General features: G+C 33.6%; 1 protein-coding gene across 1 annotated transcript in view; it reads left to right on the top strand.

Annotated features, from left to right (window-relative positions):
• The first annotated feature begins 3,504 nt into the window (after positions 1–3,504).
• LOC129322501 (uncharacterized) overlaps positions 3,505–15,552 on the top strand; it is a 30,949-nt gene continuing 18,901 nt past the window's right edge. The window contains exons 1-2 of the mRNA XM_054968809.1: positions 3,505–3,727; positions 4,175–5,010. Of these exons, the coding sequence (XP_054824784.1) occupies positions 3,505–3,727; positions 4,175–5,010 (1,059 nt within the window). The remainder of the gene's footprint in view (positions 3,728–4,174; positions 5,011–15,552) is intronic.

Here is a 15,552-nt window from a genome sequence, read left to right as displayed (position 1 = left end):
TTTCTATATTGACTCTATGAACCCTAATAATGATATTTGATGATTGTTTTAACACTTTCATACCCTAATTGAGATCTTGGGCCTTAATTCTCTTCTCTCTCCTTTTTAATTTATCTTTCTAGAATTTATTTAGTTTTATATCTTTTATTTTTTTAGATCTTCGAGGAAACAAATTTGGAATCAAGGAGCAAAGACTTAGTCAACAATTTTGGAGAAGTCAAGAGCACATGAAATGGCTAAATGGTGTCATTTCTAAATTTAATTAATGGTTGAGTTAGCACACCTAATTTTAGAAATTCATTGATGAAATTAAATAAATAATTGGCAAGTCAAGAGCACATTTGCATGAAGTATAATCTGATCCAAGAAATATATTGGATGACATCATCATAAGAAAGGAGGAGGAGGAGCACATGATGCGTGAATGGAAATCTGATTCAATGGGAAGCAATAGCTGACATTATCATGAGGCAAACCAAGTGCATAAGAGGCATGACTTCATAACTGAATTCATGAAGAATTCACGTGGAACTGAAGCAAGCTAGGAGAGTCACATTTTTGGACATCACCAAGTCACATTTCCCATGCTCATGATCAGCATTTTGTGCGCCATTTTACCTTGCATTTTTCAGAATTACTTGCTCAATTTTAACCTCATTTTCCAGCTGGAAGTTAGCCATTTCAGATCTGGACTTGTTTTTATTACCATTCACTTTGGTTTTATCACCTTACATTATTCACACATATATAAGCCTAGTTTCCATATTAGAGCCTCATAATTTAGATCCCATTCTCTCTCTTCAGCTCAATTTTTCTCTCATCTTCTTGATTCATTCTCATGCCATCCTCTTTATCCTCTCAAGTCCAGATCCATCTCTTCTCCTTCTTCCTTCATTTTGCATCCAGATTTTCAGCTATTCTCCTCTAACACACACCAATTCTAGATCTCATCTTCATCTTCATACATTCATAGAGGCTTTCAAGTTCTAATTCAAGTGAAGAGGAAAAGCATGAGAGGCTGATTCTCCTTTGAGCTTTAAGGAAGATGAAATTATGGTTTAAGTATTTTAAATTTTCCTTCTTAATTTATAATTTCAATTATATAATCCCTTTTATTTTCTTTCAAGGATTCAAAGTTATTGTTCGGTTGGATTATGATTTTGATTCCAATTACATGTTAGATTAAAGTTGTGGATATTGGATTGAAATTTAATATTGTGTTTTAGTTCTATAATTTATGAATTCAATTGAGTATTCTTGAATGTGTTTATATGAATTTAGTTTGAGAAGTTTTTCTGCCACTTAATTTGGTCTGAATTGAATGGCTATGAACAAGGCTGAATCACATTGTTAATTTTACTCCACTTGGCTTAGATTCATAGTAATCATTAGATGCGATGTTTCACAACACTTTAAAGGTTTTAGAGTGTTCTTCATTAAGGTAATTGCCATTATATGTGTGGTTGCAATTCTAAAATTCAAGGATTATCACAAGCGATTCTAACTCTAGCTTATCATCTTATTTATTTACATCAACATATTTAAATCACAAAATACAAATATTTAATTCTTGCATTCTGGACATAGCTAAAACATATCAACACTCTTTTAATTTGTAGGTAATTGAACCATCATTTGTGTGCATTGCTCTCTTAGGAGATGACCTAGAATGCTCCCGGCTACATTCTAGTTTATTTGATGGCCTAAAGTGATTTAGCATTTCATCAATTGGCACCATTGCTGGGGAGCAACTAGCCATACTAATTGTGGTTTCAATTGCTATTTTTAATTTGGGATTCATTTATGATAACTTTGGAATTTGTGACAATGGTGGCTAGTACGTGTAATTGAGCACTTGATCTCTTTGTTGATCTTATTTACTGCTAGATTTAGCCATTAAGTCATTGATTCTAGATGTGAGTTCCAAAACTGACAAGGTTAGCTCAAGTGACAGCAAGTTGTGAAAATTTGCTCTGCCTAAAAATTTCGCACGAAATTTAGATAAGTATAATTTTTGCTAGACATATTGTTTTGAGCTTATTCTTATTTCATTGTGTTCCTAGTTGTCTTAGAAACATTTTTTCCATTGAAAACAATTGCTAATGTGGCCATTAAGTTGGTTAAACTTTTGCTTGACTAAAATAGGGTTCACTAGAATTTCTAGTGCTGCAAACCCTAATTCGAAAAAATATTAGGAAGAATTGACTATAAAATTTTACTTGAAAATTAGACTGTATAACCTTCTATTTGTTAAATGTTTTAGGTAAAAATGTCAGCTCAATTTGATTTAGGACTAGAGAGTTGTGCACTAAAAAAGTACATAAGGTCCACTGCTGACTCCCAGTGACACCCCAGGCAAACAAGGCTGACTTTAGATGAGCATATCTCTCTCCCTGCTTGGAAATTTTGTTTGTAAAAATTCTTGAATTTAATTTAGTGTTTTATCTTTAATTTTTTTTTTATTTTTTTCTAATTTCATCTTTTTCACTTTCAACAAAATTTTACAAAAGTACTGCTTCAATGTGTTTCAATTCTGCCAATTTTCAGAATTTTTGCCTATTTTCAAAGTTTTGATTTTTCTTCAATCTAATGATATTTCTATGGTTTTTTTAGCTTTATATGTCTTGTAAGACTTTCAAAAAACTTGGTGAAAATTATATTGGATTTAGAGATCAATACTTAGAGTTCTTAGCATCTTCTCATCTTTTAGACACCATAGTTGATAATTCTGTAATCTTAGACACTATGGCTGATCGATTACATGCTAATGAACATAAAATACCTGCTAGGAGAAGTATTAGAGAGATGGTAGCACCCACTGACACATTTAGACCAAGTGGTTTGTTTTTAAAATTTACAAGAACAAAATGAGTATGAAATCAAACCATCACTGATTAATGCTTCGCCAAAATTCCATGGCCTTGTAGGTAAGGATTCTAACAGGCATCTTCAAATACTTGAGAGGGTTTATTTAACCATGAAGCCTCCCACAACAAACTTGGAGAATTTAATGCTCAAGGTCTTCTATTTTACTCTTGAGGAGAAAGCAATCACATGGTTTAATACTCTTGCCACAAGGACCATCAATTCTTGGGTGGAGATGCGAAATTGCTTTCTTGAAAAATATTTTCTAGCAACCAAGTATTCTCAACTAAGGAAAAAATCATGGGAATTCAACAACACCCTCAAGAATCTCTTTATGAGTATTGGATGAGGTTTCTTGAGCTGCTTGCAAAGTGTCCATACCTAAATGTAGGCAAGGAGTTCCTTATTGATTATTTCCATATGGGTTTGCAAATTCATGATAGAGAGACCATAGATGCTACTGCAAATGGCTGACTATTAGATCTTCCACCGGATGATGCATGGACCTTATTGGAAAAGCTTGCAAATAATAACCAACAATATAGCTCAAGAGATGCAAGCAGTGTTCACTAAGTGGGCCAATCTCCTATTGCTAATTCCCAATTAGAGGATATCTACTCTCAATTGAATTTTCTCAAGATGTCTATCTCTAATCCTCCACAAGCTCAAATTGCTTCTATTTCTAATGCTTTAGTGGCTCTTATTTATGGTATATGCAATTCCACAATGCATGTCACCTCTAATTGCATGCATGCTCAAGATGTTGGGGCTATGTATCAACAACAAAGGCCCAACAATTATCAACAGAATCAAGGGGCAAAGAACAATTTTGAGGCTAAATATGGGAGCATCTATAACCCAAGTTAGAGGCAGCACCCTAACTTTAGCTATAAGGGTAACCAAGAGCTTCTGCAAGCTAAGAATTCTCAAGTGATCCCTATTCAAGATGGTGGGGGTGATAAACAAATATATTCCTACCTTGAAAGGATGGGTGATGCTATGTTTTCTTTGGGCCAAAAGTTTAATTCTCATATACCTAGGCAAAATCAAAAATGGACATGATGTTTAAGAGGCTTGACAATCTTGAATCAAAGCAACAAAGTACTGATTTGGTGGTGCAATAATTTGAGGTTTCAAATAGCATTAGCCAAGCTCAAGGAAGTGAAAAGCTCCTAACTCATCCTGTTATCAATCCAAAGAGCCTTTGTACAATTGAGTTGAGGACTTCTTGAAGTCATTCTAAGTGCCTCAAACCATGATGGCAACAAGCCAAATGAGTTTGTTACAAGGAATTCTCAAATTTGTGAAGGAAGCCCATTTTCTCTTGATGATCCACATGATTTCACTTGCTGTGACAGCAAGATTAATATTCATCCAAGTGCCTCAAATAGCATTAAGAACACGCCTCCTACTTCTCTAAGTCTTCAAGTGATTGATGATAAGGATGATTCTATTAAAGACATTGTATTTGAGGATGAAAATGGGGCAAGATCAACCCTAAATGCTCCAGAAAAAGAGGTAAAATTGAGCTCAAGTCAAGGCCAAGACAATGCTAGAACAGACACAGTTCATCCTTCTTCTAAGGCAAATGAAAATGATTCAAGTAAGCCTAAGGAGAAAGAGGTGTTAGGAAGAAGAGAGCCTCCAAAAGAATATCAAATTGGGGACCCTATTCTAAGGGATATGCCATTCCCTAAGGCCTTGACTAGATTTGCTAAGAAAGGGCAAGAAGAAGATAGGCATGATGTGTTTGATATGTTGAAGAAGGTGGAAGTGAACATACCACTTCTTGACATGATAAAAAGCATGCCTAAGTGTGCAAAGTTTTTGAAGGAGTTGTGCACTAATAAAAGGAGATTCAAATCATTAGCTACAGTTCAAATGAATCTTAATATTAGTGTTGTTTTCAAGCCACAACTCCCTCTAAAGTGTAGAGATCCAGGGGCATGTACCATTCCTTATCAAATAGGGAATGTGTTTGTTCAAGAAGCCTTGATTGATCTAGGGGCAACCATCAATGTGATGCCCACTCACATTTATTCTTCCCTTAATCTTAGTGGTCATCAAGATTGTAGTGTCATCTTGCAACTAGCCGACCGGAGCACTAAGAAGCCTAATGGATTCTTGGAAGACATCTTAATGAAGGTTATGGACATAGGATTATGTTGGATGAAAATGCTAAGGCAATAAGGCAGCCACAAAGAAGGTTGAATCCTCTCATACTTGATATGGTAAAGAAGGAGGTCACCAAACTTTTGAGTGCAGGTATAATCTATCCTATTAGTGATAGTGAATGGGTATCTCCAGCGCAAGTTGTGTCCAAGAAGAGTGGAATTACTGTGGCAAAGAATGAACATGATGAGTTGATTCCAACTAGGGTACAAAATAGTTGGAGGGCATGCATTGATTAGAGGAGGTTGAATGAGGCAACCAAGAAAGATCATTTCCCTCTGCCATTTATTGATCAAATGTTAGAAAGATTAGGGGGAAATATCATTATTGCTTTCTTGATGGATATAGTGGTTATTTTCATTTTAGGGTTAAGAGGACCGGGCAAAAGGTCTTAGATTGTGGTTTATATTGGCTATCTCTTTTTAAATATGCACATCAATTTTGTAAAGCATGTCATGCATGTCAACATTTTGGGAGTTTGGGAAAGAGACATGAGATGCCACAGGTGCCCATTATATTTTGTGAGATCTTTGATGTTTGGGGTATAGATTTCATAGGTCCTTTTTCCTCTTCCAATGGTTGTGAATATATATTGCTCTGTGTTGATTTTGTTTCTAGGTTGGTTGAGACTATCCCCATTAGAAATAATGATACCAAAGTTGTGGCAAAGTTTCTCTTATCTTATGTGCTTTACAGGTTTGGCATCCTAAGAGCAATCATCACATACCAAGGGACACACTTTTCCAACAAGACTATCTCCTCTTTGCTTCAGAAAAATGGTGTTCTACATAAGGTGGCAACCATATATCATCCTCAAACAAATGAGTTGGTCGAGTGTTTGAATAAGGAGATCAAGTCTATCCTCTAAAAGATTGTGAGACCAAATAGGAAGGATTGGTGCTCAAGACTTGAGGAGGCTCTTTGGGCATATTGGACCACCTTCAAGACACCCATTGGGATGTCTCCATTTAGGTTGGTTTATGGTAAGCAATGTCACCTCCCGGTAGAGATTGAGCACAAAGTCTATTGGGTTGTGAAGGCTTGTGCATTTGGTGAGGAGGGTGAAGCTACCTCTAGGAAGCTCTAACTTCAAGAATTTAAGGAGTTAAGAGTGGAAGCATATGACAGCTCTAAATTGCACAAGGAAAGAGAAAAATTCATTCATGATAAATGTATTTTAAGGAAGCATTTTTAAGTGGGAGATAAAGTGCTAAAGTTCAAGACAAGGCTCAAGTTCATTGGTGGTAAACTTCAATCCAAATGGGAGGGCCCTTACATTGTGGAGGAAATTTTTACTATGGCACTCTCACCCTCAAAGATCCTCAAAGTGGCTTATTATTCAAGGAAAATGGCCATTTGTGCAAGAAATTTCATAAGGGTGAATCTTCCACATTGCTTGCTAAAATGAAATTCAACGATCCTCCATGAGTCTTTAAAGGTTGTATCTCTCCTTCTTTTTTCTTTTTGATTGATTTGATTAATTCACAAAGCACACAAGTGGATCACTAATTGAGATATACTTGCTATCACATATACATACATGTGGTACACCATTGTTTGTTGTGTCTATGTTTGTGAATATCATTTTGAGTTCAAGTGTGGGGAAAGATGCAACCTAATTCATTAGTTTTTTTAAAAAAAATTTCAAAATTTCTTTTTCTTTGTTTTTCTATGTTAGTTTTTATTGGTCCTTTGTTTTCTTTTATTTTCTTTTCTGTTTAGTTTAGGGTTTTAGAAAAAAAAAGACCTTTTTCCACACTTTTACATGCTGTACAGATTTAATTTAATTCTTTCCATTATGTGTTTTGCATGCATTAAGGACAATGCATTGTTTAAGTATAGGAGAAAGGGTGTTTTAGGAAAAAAAAACTTTTGTTTTGTAAGCAATCTTGAGTTTTGAAGATGATCTTAGTTTTTGTAGTTGAGTTTGAACTCTTGAGATGTTTTTTTTAGTTTAAATCTCTTTTGAAGCTAGAAAATATTTGGTTGAGTGTAATTGATTGAGAGAGGCAAGAATAAACCGTATGGAAGGGGCCTTCAACTATTGAGAATTCTATGTTCCTTGGTTTTGTTAATCCTCTAGAACTTGTTTTCTCTCTTACTTGAGGCTATACTTGTGCATTGGTTGTAGGGAAAGTGATTATGGCCATCATTAAAGTGCCTAAGGCCTTTTAGCTAACCCTTGATTACTTAATTATCCCTTGCTTAGCCAAATAGAGCCTTTCTTTATTTTTGTCATTTTTAAAACCTTGACCTATTTTGGATAGATTGCATGTATTTTCATTTGGTATGTTTCAATGTGCATTGACTATTTTTAATTAAACTAGTAGATAACATCTAGTGGGATCTGTTTCACTCATTCACATTGGCCATACCATTCCATTGTTATGATTAAGGAATATTTCTTGAGTTGTACCCCAGTATTGGAAGCTATGACTTGAGAAACAAAGAGAATAAAACAAAATAAAAAACAAACAAATAGCAAGAATTAAGTATGAGAAACAGAAAGAAAAAAGTAATAGAAAAGAAGGAGAAGATTATAGAAAAGAAAAAAAATATGTTTGAGAAAAAGAGATCTAAAGTAGATCAAAGAAAATCAAAAGAAAGAGTTTAAATAAGCAAGCTATCTTGGATTTGTTATTTGATTCACTTGTTCCTACTTATAGATTCACATCTCATCTCTATTATCACTATCTACTTCACTCTTGGCCATTTATTCACTCCATCTATGATCCGTATTATGTTATCTATTTGATTTAGTTTTGAGTAGTCTCGTATATTGAGCATATTTACATTGTGGCCAAGACAAGTTTCTTGAGCCAATCCCTATCCCTTTCACATGCAAATCAAAGTTTACCTTTCATTGAGCATATTACATCCTTGTGAAAGTTCATATGATTCTTAAGAACCATTGCATCTCAGAAGTGGAAAGATAGAGGGATTACAAGCCTATGGTATGATGACTTGCCAAGGAACTTGAGTGATATTTGTACCCTTATACGCCGAGTGCTTGAGTGAAACACTAATCCACTGAGGTTTCTCTTTGAGATTACGTTCTTGCAAATGGTTTACTTATGATGTATTAAGGTTTTCTCTAAAGATTGCAATATTACTTTGGTTCTTGTGATGGTGTATTGACTTTGAAAATTGGATTTACTCTTAAGAACTTATATCTTCGTGTTATTTTCTTTTTTAGGTTTTAGAGAGTTTTGCCCGGAGAGCAAAATCCAAGTGTGGGGGAATTGATCTATCTCATATTTTACATATTATACACTTGGTTTTTGGCATCGAATAGTGCATATTAGGGTTTATTTCCTAGTTTTTAGTTACCATTTCTATATTGACTCTATAAACCCTAATAATGTTATTTGATGATTGTTTTAACACTTTCATACCCTAATTGAGATCTTGGGCCTTAATTCTCTTTTCTCTCCATTTTAATTTGTCTTTCTAGAATTTTATTTAGTTTTATATCTTTTATTTTTTCATATCTTTGAGGAAACAAATTTGGAATCAAGGAGCAAAGATTTAGTCAACAATTTTGGAGAAGTTAAGAGCAATGAAAGGGCTGAATGGTGTCATTCTAAATTTAATTAATGGTTGAGTTGGCAAGCCTAATTCTAAAAATTCATTGATAAAACTAATAAATAATTGGCAAGTCAAGAGCACATGTGCGTGAAGTATAATCTGATCCAAGGAATATATTAGATGACATCATCATAAGAAAAGAGGAGAAGGAGCACATGATGCGTGAATAGAAATCTGATTCAATGGGAAGCAATAGCTGACATTATAATGAGGCAAACCAAGTGCATAAGAGGCGTGACTTCATAACTGAATTCATGAAGAATTCACATGGAACTGAAGCAAGCTGGGAGAGTCACGTTTTTAGACATCATCAAGTCACATTTCCCATGCTCATGATTAGCATTTTGTGCACCACTTTACCTTGCATTTTTTAAAATTATTTGCTCAATTCTAATCTCATTTTCCAATTGGAAATTAGCCATTTTAGATCTAGACTTTTCTTATTTTTATCACCATTCACTTTGGTTTTATCACCTTCACATTATTCACACATACATAAGCCTATTTTTCATATTAGAGTCTCATAATTTAGATCCCATTCTCTCTCTTTAGCTCAATTTTTCTCTCATCTTCTTGATTCATTCTCATGCCATCCTCTTTATCCTCTTAAGTCCAGATCCATCTCTTCTCCTTCTTCCTTCATTTCACATCCAGATCTTCAGCCATTCTCCTCCAAATTTTCGTCTACTATATTCCCCTTTCCATAATTTCATCCAGCACACACTAATTTCAGATCTCATCTTCATCTTCATACATTTATGGAGGCTTCTCAAGTTTTGATTCAAGTGAAGAGGAAGAACATGAGAGGCTGATTCTCCTTTGAGCTTCAAGGAAGATGAACTTGTAGTTTGAGTATTTCAAATTTGCCTTCTAATTATATAGTAGATTGAAGTTGTGGATGTTGGATTGAAATTTAATATTGTTTTTCAATTCTAGAATTTAGGAATTCAATTGAGTGTTCTTGAATGTGTTCATATGTTCTTAATGTTCTTGTTCAAATTTCTTCATATTTCAAGCTAGATCCATATATGTTTATATGAATTTAGTTTGAGATGTTTTTTGTCACTTAATTTGGTCTGAATTAAATGGCTATGAACAAGGCTGAATCACATTATTAATTTCACTCCACTTGGCTTAGATTCATAGTGATCATTGCATGCAATATTTCACAACACTTTAAAGGTTTTAAAATGTTCCTCATTAAGCTAATGGTCATTGTTGCAATCCTAGAATTCAAGGATTATTACAAGGGATTCTAACTTGAGCTCATCATCTCATTCAGTTACATTAACACATTTAAGTCAGAAAATACAAACATTTAATTCTTGCATTTTAAACATAGTTGAAACTTATCACCACTCTTTTAATTTTTAGGTAATTGAACCATAATTTGTGTGCATTGCTCTCTTGGGAGATGACCTAGAATACTCCCGACTACATTCTAGTTTTATTTGATGGCCTAAAGCAACTTAGGGTTTCATCACAAGCTATGGCAAGCTTGCAGCAAGTGTTGGCAAGGCCTATAGAAGCATTGGCATGCTCAAGTAAGCTCCTCGCAAGTGTTATCAACAAAGAGCAGCATGTGTCAACTGTTGGAAAGGCAAGAACAAGTGTTAGCAAGCCATAGGAAGCTTGTGGCAAGTGTTGGCAAGGGCTATGGAAGCCTTGGCAGCCTCGAGTAAGCTTCCCATAAGTATTGCCAACAAAGGCCGAGCTCATGAAAACTATTAGCAAGGCATGAATAAGCATCAGCAAGCCATGACAAACTTGTGGCAAGTGTTGGCAAGGGCCATGAAAGCGTTGACAACCTCGAGTAAGCTTCTCGCATGTGTTACCAATAAAGGAAAAGCTTGTTAGCAAGTGTTGGAAAGGCACAAACAAGTGTTGGCAAGCCATGCCAAGCTTGTGATAAGTGTTGGCAAGGCCTATTGAAGCATTGGCAACCTCCAGAAAGATTGTTGCCATGAGCCCGCCCTTTATTGGCAATACTTGTGATATGGTTGCTCAAGGCCGCCAACACTTCCATGCACCTTACCAACACTTGCCATAGACTTGCCATAACTTGCCAACGCTTGTTTCTATCTTACCAACACTTGCCATAAGCCTGCTTTATTTTGCCACAATCTTGCTCGAGGCTGCCAATACTTCTATGGACCATGCCAACACTTACCACAAGTTTGTCAAGGCTTGCCAACACTTGTCTGTGCCTTACCAATAGTTACCATGAGCCTACCCTTTATTGGCAACACTTGCGAAAAGCTTGCTCGAGCCTGCCAATGCTTCCATGGGCTTTACCAATACTTGCTACAAGCTTGCCACGGCTTACCAATGCTCATTTGTGCCTTGCAAACACTTGCCACAAGCCCGCCTTAGTTTGCCACCACTTGCCTCAATCTTTCTTGATTTATTCTTGATTTTCTTCTTATATCCTTAGATTTCTAAGTTATATAATTGATTTATTTAATGTTAAGGATTGTTTTATTAGTTGATTTTTTCTTGTTTAAGTTTCTGCTCATTTGTTACCCATTTTAGTATTATGTGGTGTCAAAAATTATTAATGTTTGATATGTTATGAACTTGAGAATGGTAATAGATGATATAGTTAACCTTAGGATGATTTTTAAGATGAAAATGAGTGATCAAAATGGGATATTTATGATTGTATTTTCCTATGAATTTTAACTGATTTATTTCAATAATTTTTAACTTAAATTTCGTGCTTTGTTTTATTAGAGTAGTTTTATCCTTCAAAACTAAATATTAAAATGTACCAGTGTGCCAATTTTCATTACAATTGAAGTTGATTTACGTGATCAAAACTAACGCACGGTTTCTCTAAAAATCATTGCTATTGTATTGAGATTTTCACATTTGCTAAAGACTTGCTAAAGACTGATGCTTTTTTTGGCTTGGGATTGCTAATATAGGATAGATGTAACCTTAGAATGACCAATGAGACAAAAAATATTGATTGAAAATGATGTTTACAGTGTTTTTCTTTTTTCTATGTTTTTTTAATGAATTTTAGATTTAATTTTATAAAAATTAGAGTTAATTAAAAAAATACTATTTTGTGAGGATTTTGTTGCTGTTATGATTGTATATAGTTGAAATTAGTTTGTTGAGTGAGATGTCAAGATTGAAAAGAAGGTTTAAGCTTGAGAAATACTTTCTCTATGCCATTATGCTGTCGAAATTTTTTCGACAGTTGAAGGAATATGTGAATGGTGTGCATTATGACTTATGATTCATTAATTACTCTATATTATATAATATAGAGTAGTCAATTTCTTTTTTGGATGATCTTTCTATCATTCCTTTCCTCTCCTTATTCATGAGTCATTAATCACATTTTCTTAAATGAATTTTTTTTAGATTAAAGTTATGGATAAAGAATGGATATCTATGAATCGACTAAGTAAAAGGTATTTGAATGGTGTGAAAGAGTTTATGAGGTTTTCTCTTGAGCATGTAAAAGATCTTAGAAGAATAGTGTGTCTTGTGTAAGATGTGGTATTTTAAAGCAAATTAGTATATCTGAGTTAGAAGACCATTTAGTGTGCAATGGAACTGATGAAAATTACAAGTATTAGCATAAGCATCGAGAGACTAGAGACGAAAAATGTACTAGTAATTGGGAGTATAAAGGAAGCTTTGAATTAAATGATTATGACACAAATACTTATGAGAGTGATTGTCTTAAAGAGATGGCTAATGCAATTAAAAGGAAACTTGAGGATTGTCCTGAAATGTTAGAATGTTGAAAAGTGATGCAGAGAAGCCCTTGCATGCTGGTTGCACTGAATTCACAAAGTTGTCGACGGTGTTGAAATGGTAAAACTTGAAAGTGAGCAATGGATGAGTGATAAGAGTTTTACAGAGAATCTTACACTTATAAAATAACTTCTACCTGTGAACAATGAGCTTGTAAAGACTATGTATGAGGTAAAACAAATGTTATGCTTAATTGACATAAGTTATGAGAAAATATGTAACCTCCTTCCCATATCCTCTAGATATAGGAAAAGACTAACTAAGTCACTACATTAATCACACTAATCAGTAATCAAATATTGTGTTTGAAAAGCTTAGGTCTAAGACTCGTTTTGCAAAACCATCAAAATCACAACATATTTGAGTGATACATAGTGGAAGAAAATCACATGCATTCAAAACATCAATTGCATGCACTCAAATTATAAAATTAGGTTAGATTAGGGGCCATGTGTTACAGCGTGCAATGTATACACTGCGGCATATGGCATAAAGTCACATGCCTAGACTTTCTATATCATGTGCCATAGCGCACTAGTTTGAATTTTCTGCTATCATTTGACAATAAAAATGATGAATTTTTAGCATGCACCATTTTCACATGCGATGTCTGATCGAAGTGATTCAACCTCCCACACAAAGCTTATCTCATAAGCTAGTTAATGAGATAAGTTTGGACACGATCTAATAATTCAATCAAAATGTGAATATTCAGGTGTAAAAAGTCACTTTTTTAAAAAAAATTTGCATACCCATGTGCCCAAATCAATACAATTATCTCATTAAACCACATAAGGCCTTGAACATAGTCTAAAAGGATCTATTATACCTGATTGACTACAATATATCACAATTATACACATATATCAAGATTCGACTATTTAATAGCCCATCTTCACATTTCACAAAATCTCACCACTTAACACATTTTGGCCCATTTAGCCTTTTCTCACCACATATCACCACAAATTGATTCCTTTACATATTTACAACTCAATCTTAGCTCTAAATTACTCATTTCATCAAAAACTCACAATATTCATTATAATTTCTATACTTTCAACAAAACACAACTTTCATAAGATATACATAACCAAATCTTAGCCCCCGATTCTCATTTCACCACATATATACAAAATTGGGCTAAAATTTTGCAAAATCACTATATTTTCTCTATTTCACTACTCAAAGCATGCATAAAATCCCTATAGCAACTCATATATACAAAATTCACACTATATTAATTTATTATACAAACTCAGAGCTTTCATATGACCACGGCACCACTATGCCAGTCCAAACTCTTTTCCCTTGCCCTGATCATTACTTTGTCCTATAAAATGTAATCATAGGGGTGAGATAAAAATTCAAGTAATAGAATAACTCACTCCTATTAACTATTACATGCAATTATATGAAAGCAAAGCATAATATACCATTAATATAACATATATCATATATTCCATTCAAAGCTCATTAACATAACATATATAAAAATATGTCATATGGTCTTATCACCACCTCTCCACTTAAGTGAACTCTCACCCCTATGATCATGCTTTCTAAACCATTCATAGGTTCCTAATCACCATTTTACCTGCACACATTTCAAGCTGATTTAAACCATTCATATGATCATGGTTTGTTGATGATTGCAATGTGTGCCTAATTTTTCATGTGTCATCCACATTTCAAGCTGATTTAATCCCCCAAAAATGGTAGAAATCACATCCCAAATTCTCACCTTTGACCTCAATGAGTGTTGACTTCACTTGCCTAATTAATGCACAAGTCACATGCCACCTATGTCACATAAATTAGAAAATTCAATTAAATAACATGTGACATAATAAAATCTAATTAATGTCTAGAATTAAATTCATAATTAAAAGAAAAATTTATTCAAATAACCAAGTTCTAGATTGCATAAAATTATATAAAAATTTTTACATAATGGCAAACCAAAAACTAGGTCAAATTAAGACACTTAAGAAAGTATTGACTTTTTATTTAATTACTCTCAAACTAAAATGAATTTCAAAAAATCAGTTGACCACTCATCAACTAAACATAAAAGGCACTTTGTTAATTTTTTTGTACATTTTCTCAAAAATTCATTTTTGGACCAAAATATCCCTAGTACACTAAACCTAGACATTTAGGTAATTCTCCAAATCTAATACAATGAGTGCACTCTGAAAGGTCCCAAAAGGGACACTAAAATAAAGAAGAAAGAGAAAAACAATGTTCAAAGTTACTAAAATACTAGCTCATGAAATTTTACAAATTATCAATCAACGTGGCAATAATTAAGAAAGAATTATGCACATCACAAATAAACCCTTCTCAAGAATCAATGTCAGAGAGTAAGCTTCTCTAGATTAAGTATTTGCACTCATCACTTAAAGTGTATAAGGTATTTAATTTCACTCAAAATTCCTTAGGACAAATCCTATCATAAGTTTGTAACCTTTCTACATCTCCATCACTAAATAGCACTTACAATCAAAAATTAAATGGACTTTATTAGGTTGTAATGTGGGTAATGAAATCATGTCTAAGAAATGCATACATAAAAAATAAGGTTAGCATCAAAATAATGCTAAGGTCAAGATATATCACCTTAATATGTAAAGCATAGTCTAATTCAATTGAGTGGACACCTTAATATAATGACAATGAAGACAAATGATAAGAAAAAATGAAATAAAGGAATTAAATGAGCCAGGCAACTTTTATTCTTGTCTTTCTTTTGTTTTTCACCTTCTTTTCTTTTTCTTTTGTTTCTTTTCTAGCAATTTTGTTTTTTTTCTTTTTCATATATTTTTTCTCTCTTTTTTTTTCAATCTTTCTTTGCTTTTTTTTTCTTTTGATTTCCCCTAACTCTTTGAAAACTATGAAAATAATGGATATAAGGGTGTGACAATAAAATATAAATAAGTAATGGATAGAAAAATGACTGAAGGCATCCTCTCACTTGATCTAGAACATGTGATATATATTAAAAGTATAAAATACATCCTTGGGAAAATAGGGTGAATATTTTTTTTAAGAATCAAACAAAAAGCTTAAAGTGGCTAACAAAGGATAATCAAGAATAATAGGGTTAGCTATTTAGATCTTGGTTATTTTTATGAATGCTATCTTTTATCT

Source organism: Prosopis cineraria, unplaced genomic scaffold (assembly GCF_029017545.1).
Source record: "Prosopis cineraria cultivar Desert tree isolate PC_DT_omini unplaced genomic scaffold, ASM2901754v1 PC10, whole genome shotgun sequence".
Lineage (NCBI taxonomy): Eukaryota > Viridiplantae > Streptophyta > Magnoliopsida > Fabales > Fabaceae > Prosopis > Prosopis cineraria.
This window is presented reverse-complemented; position numbering and strand designations above follow the sequence as displayed.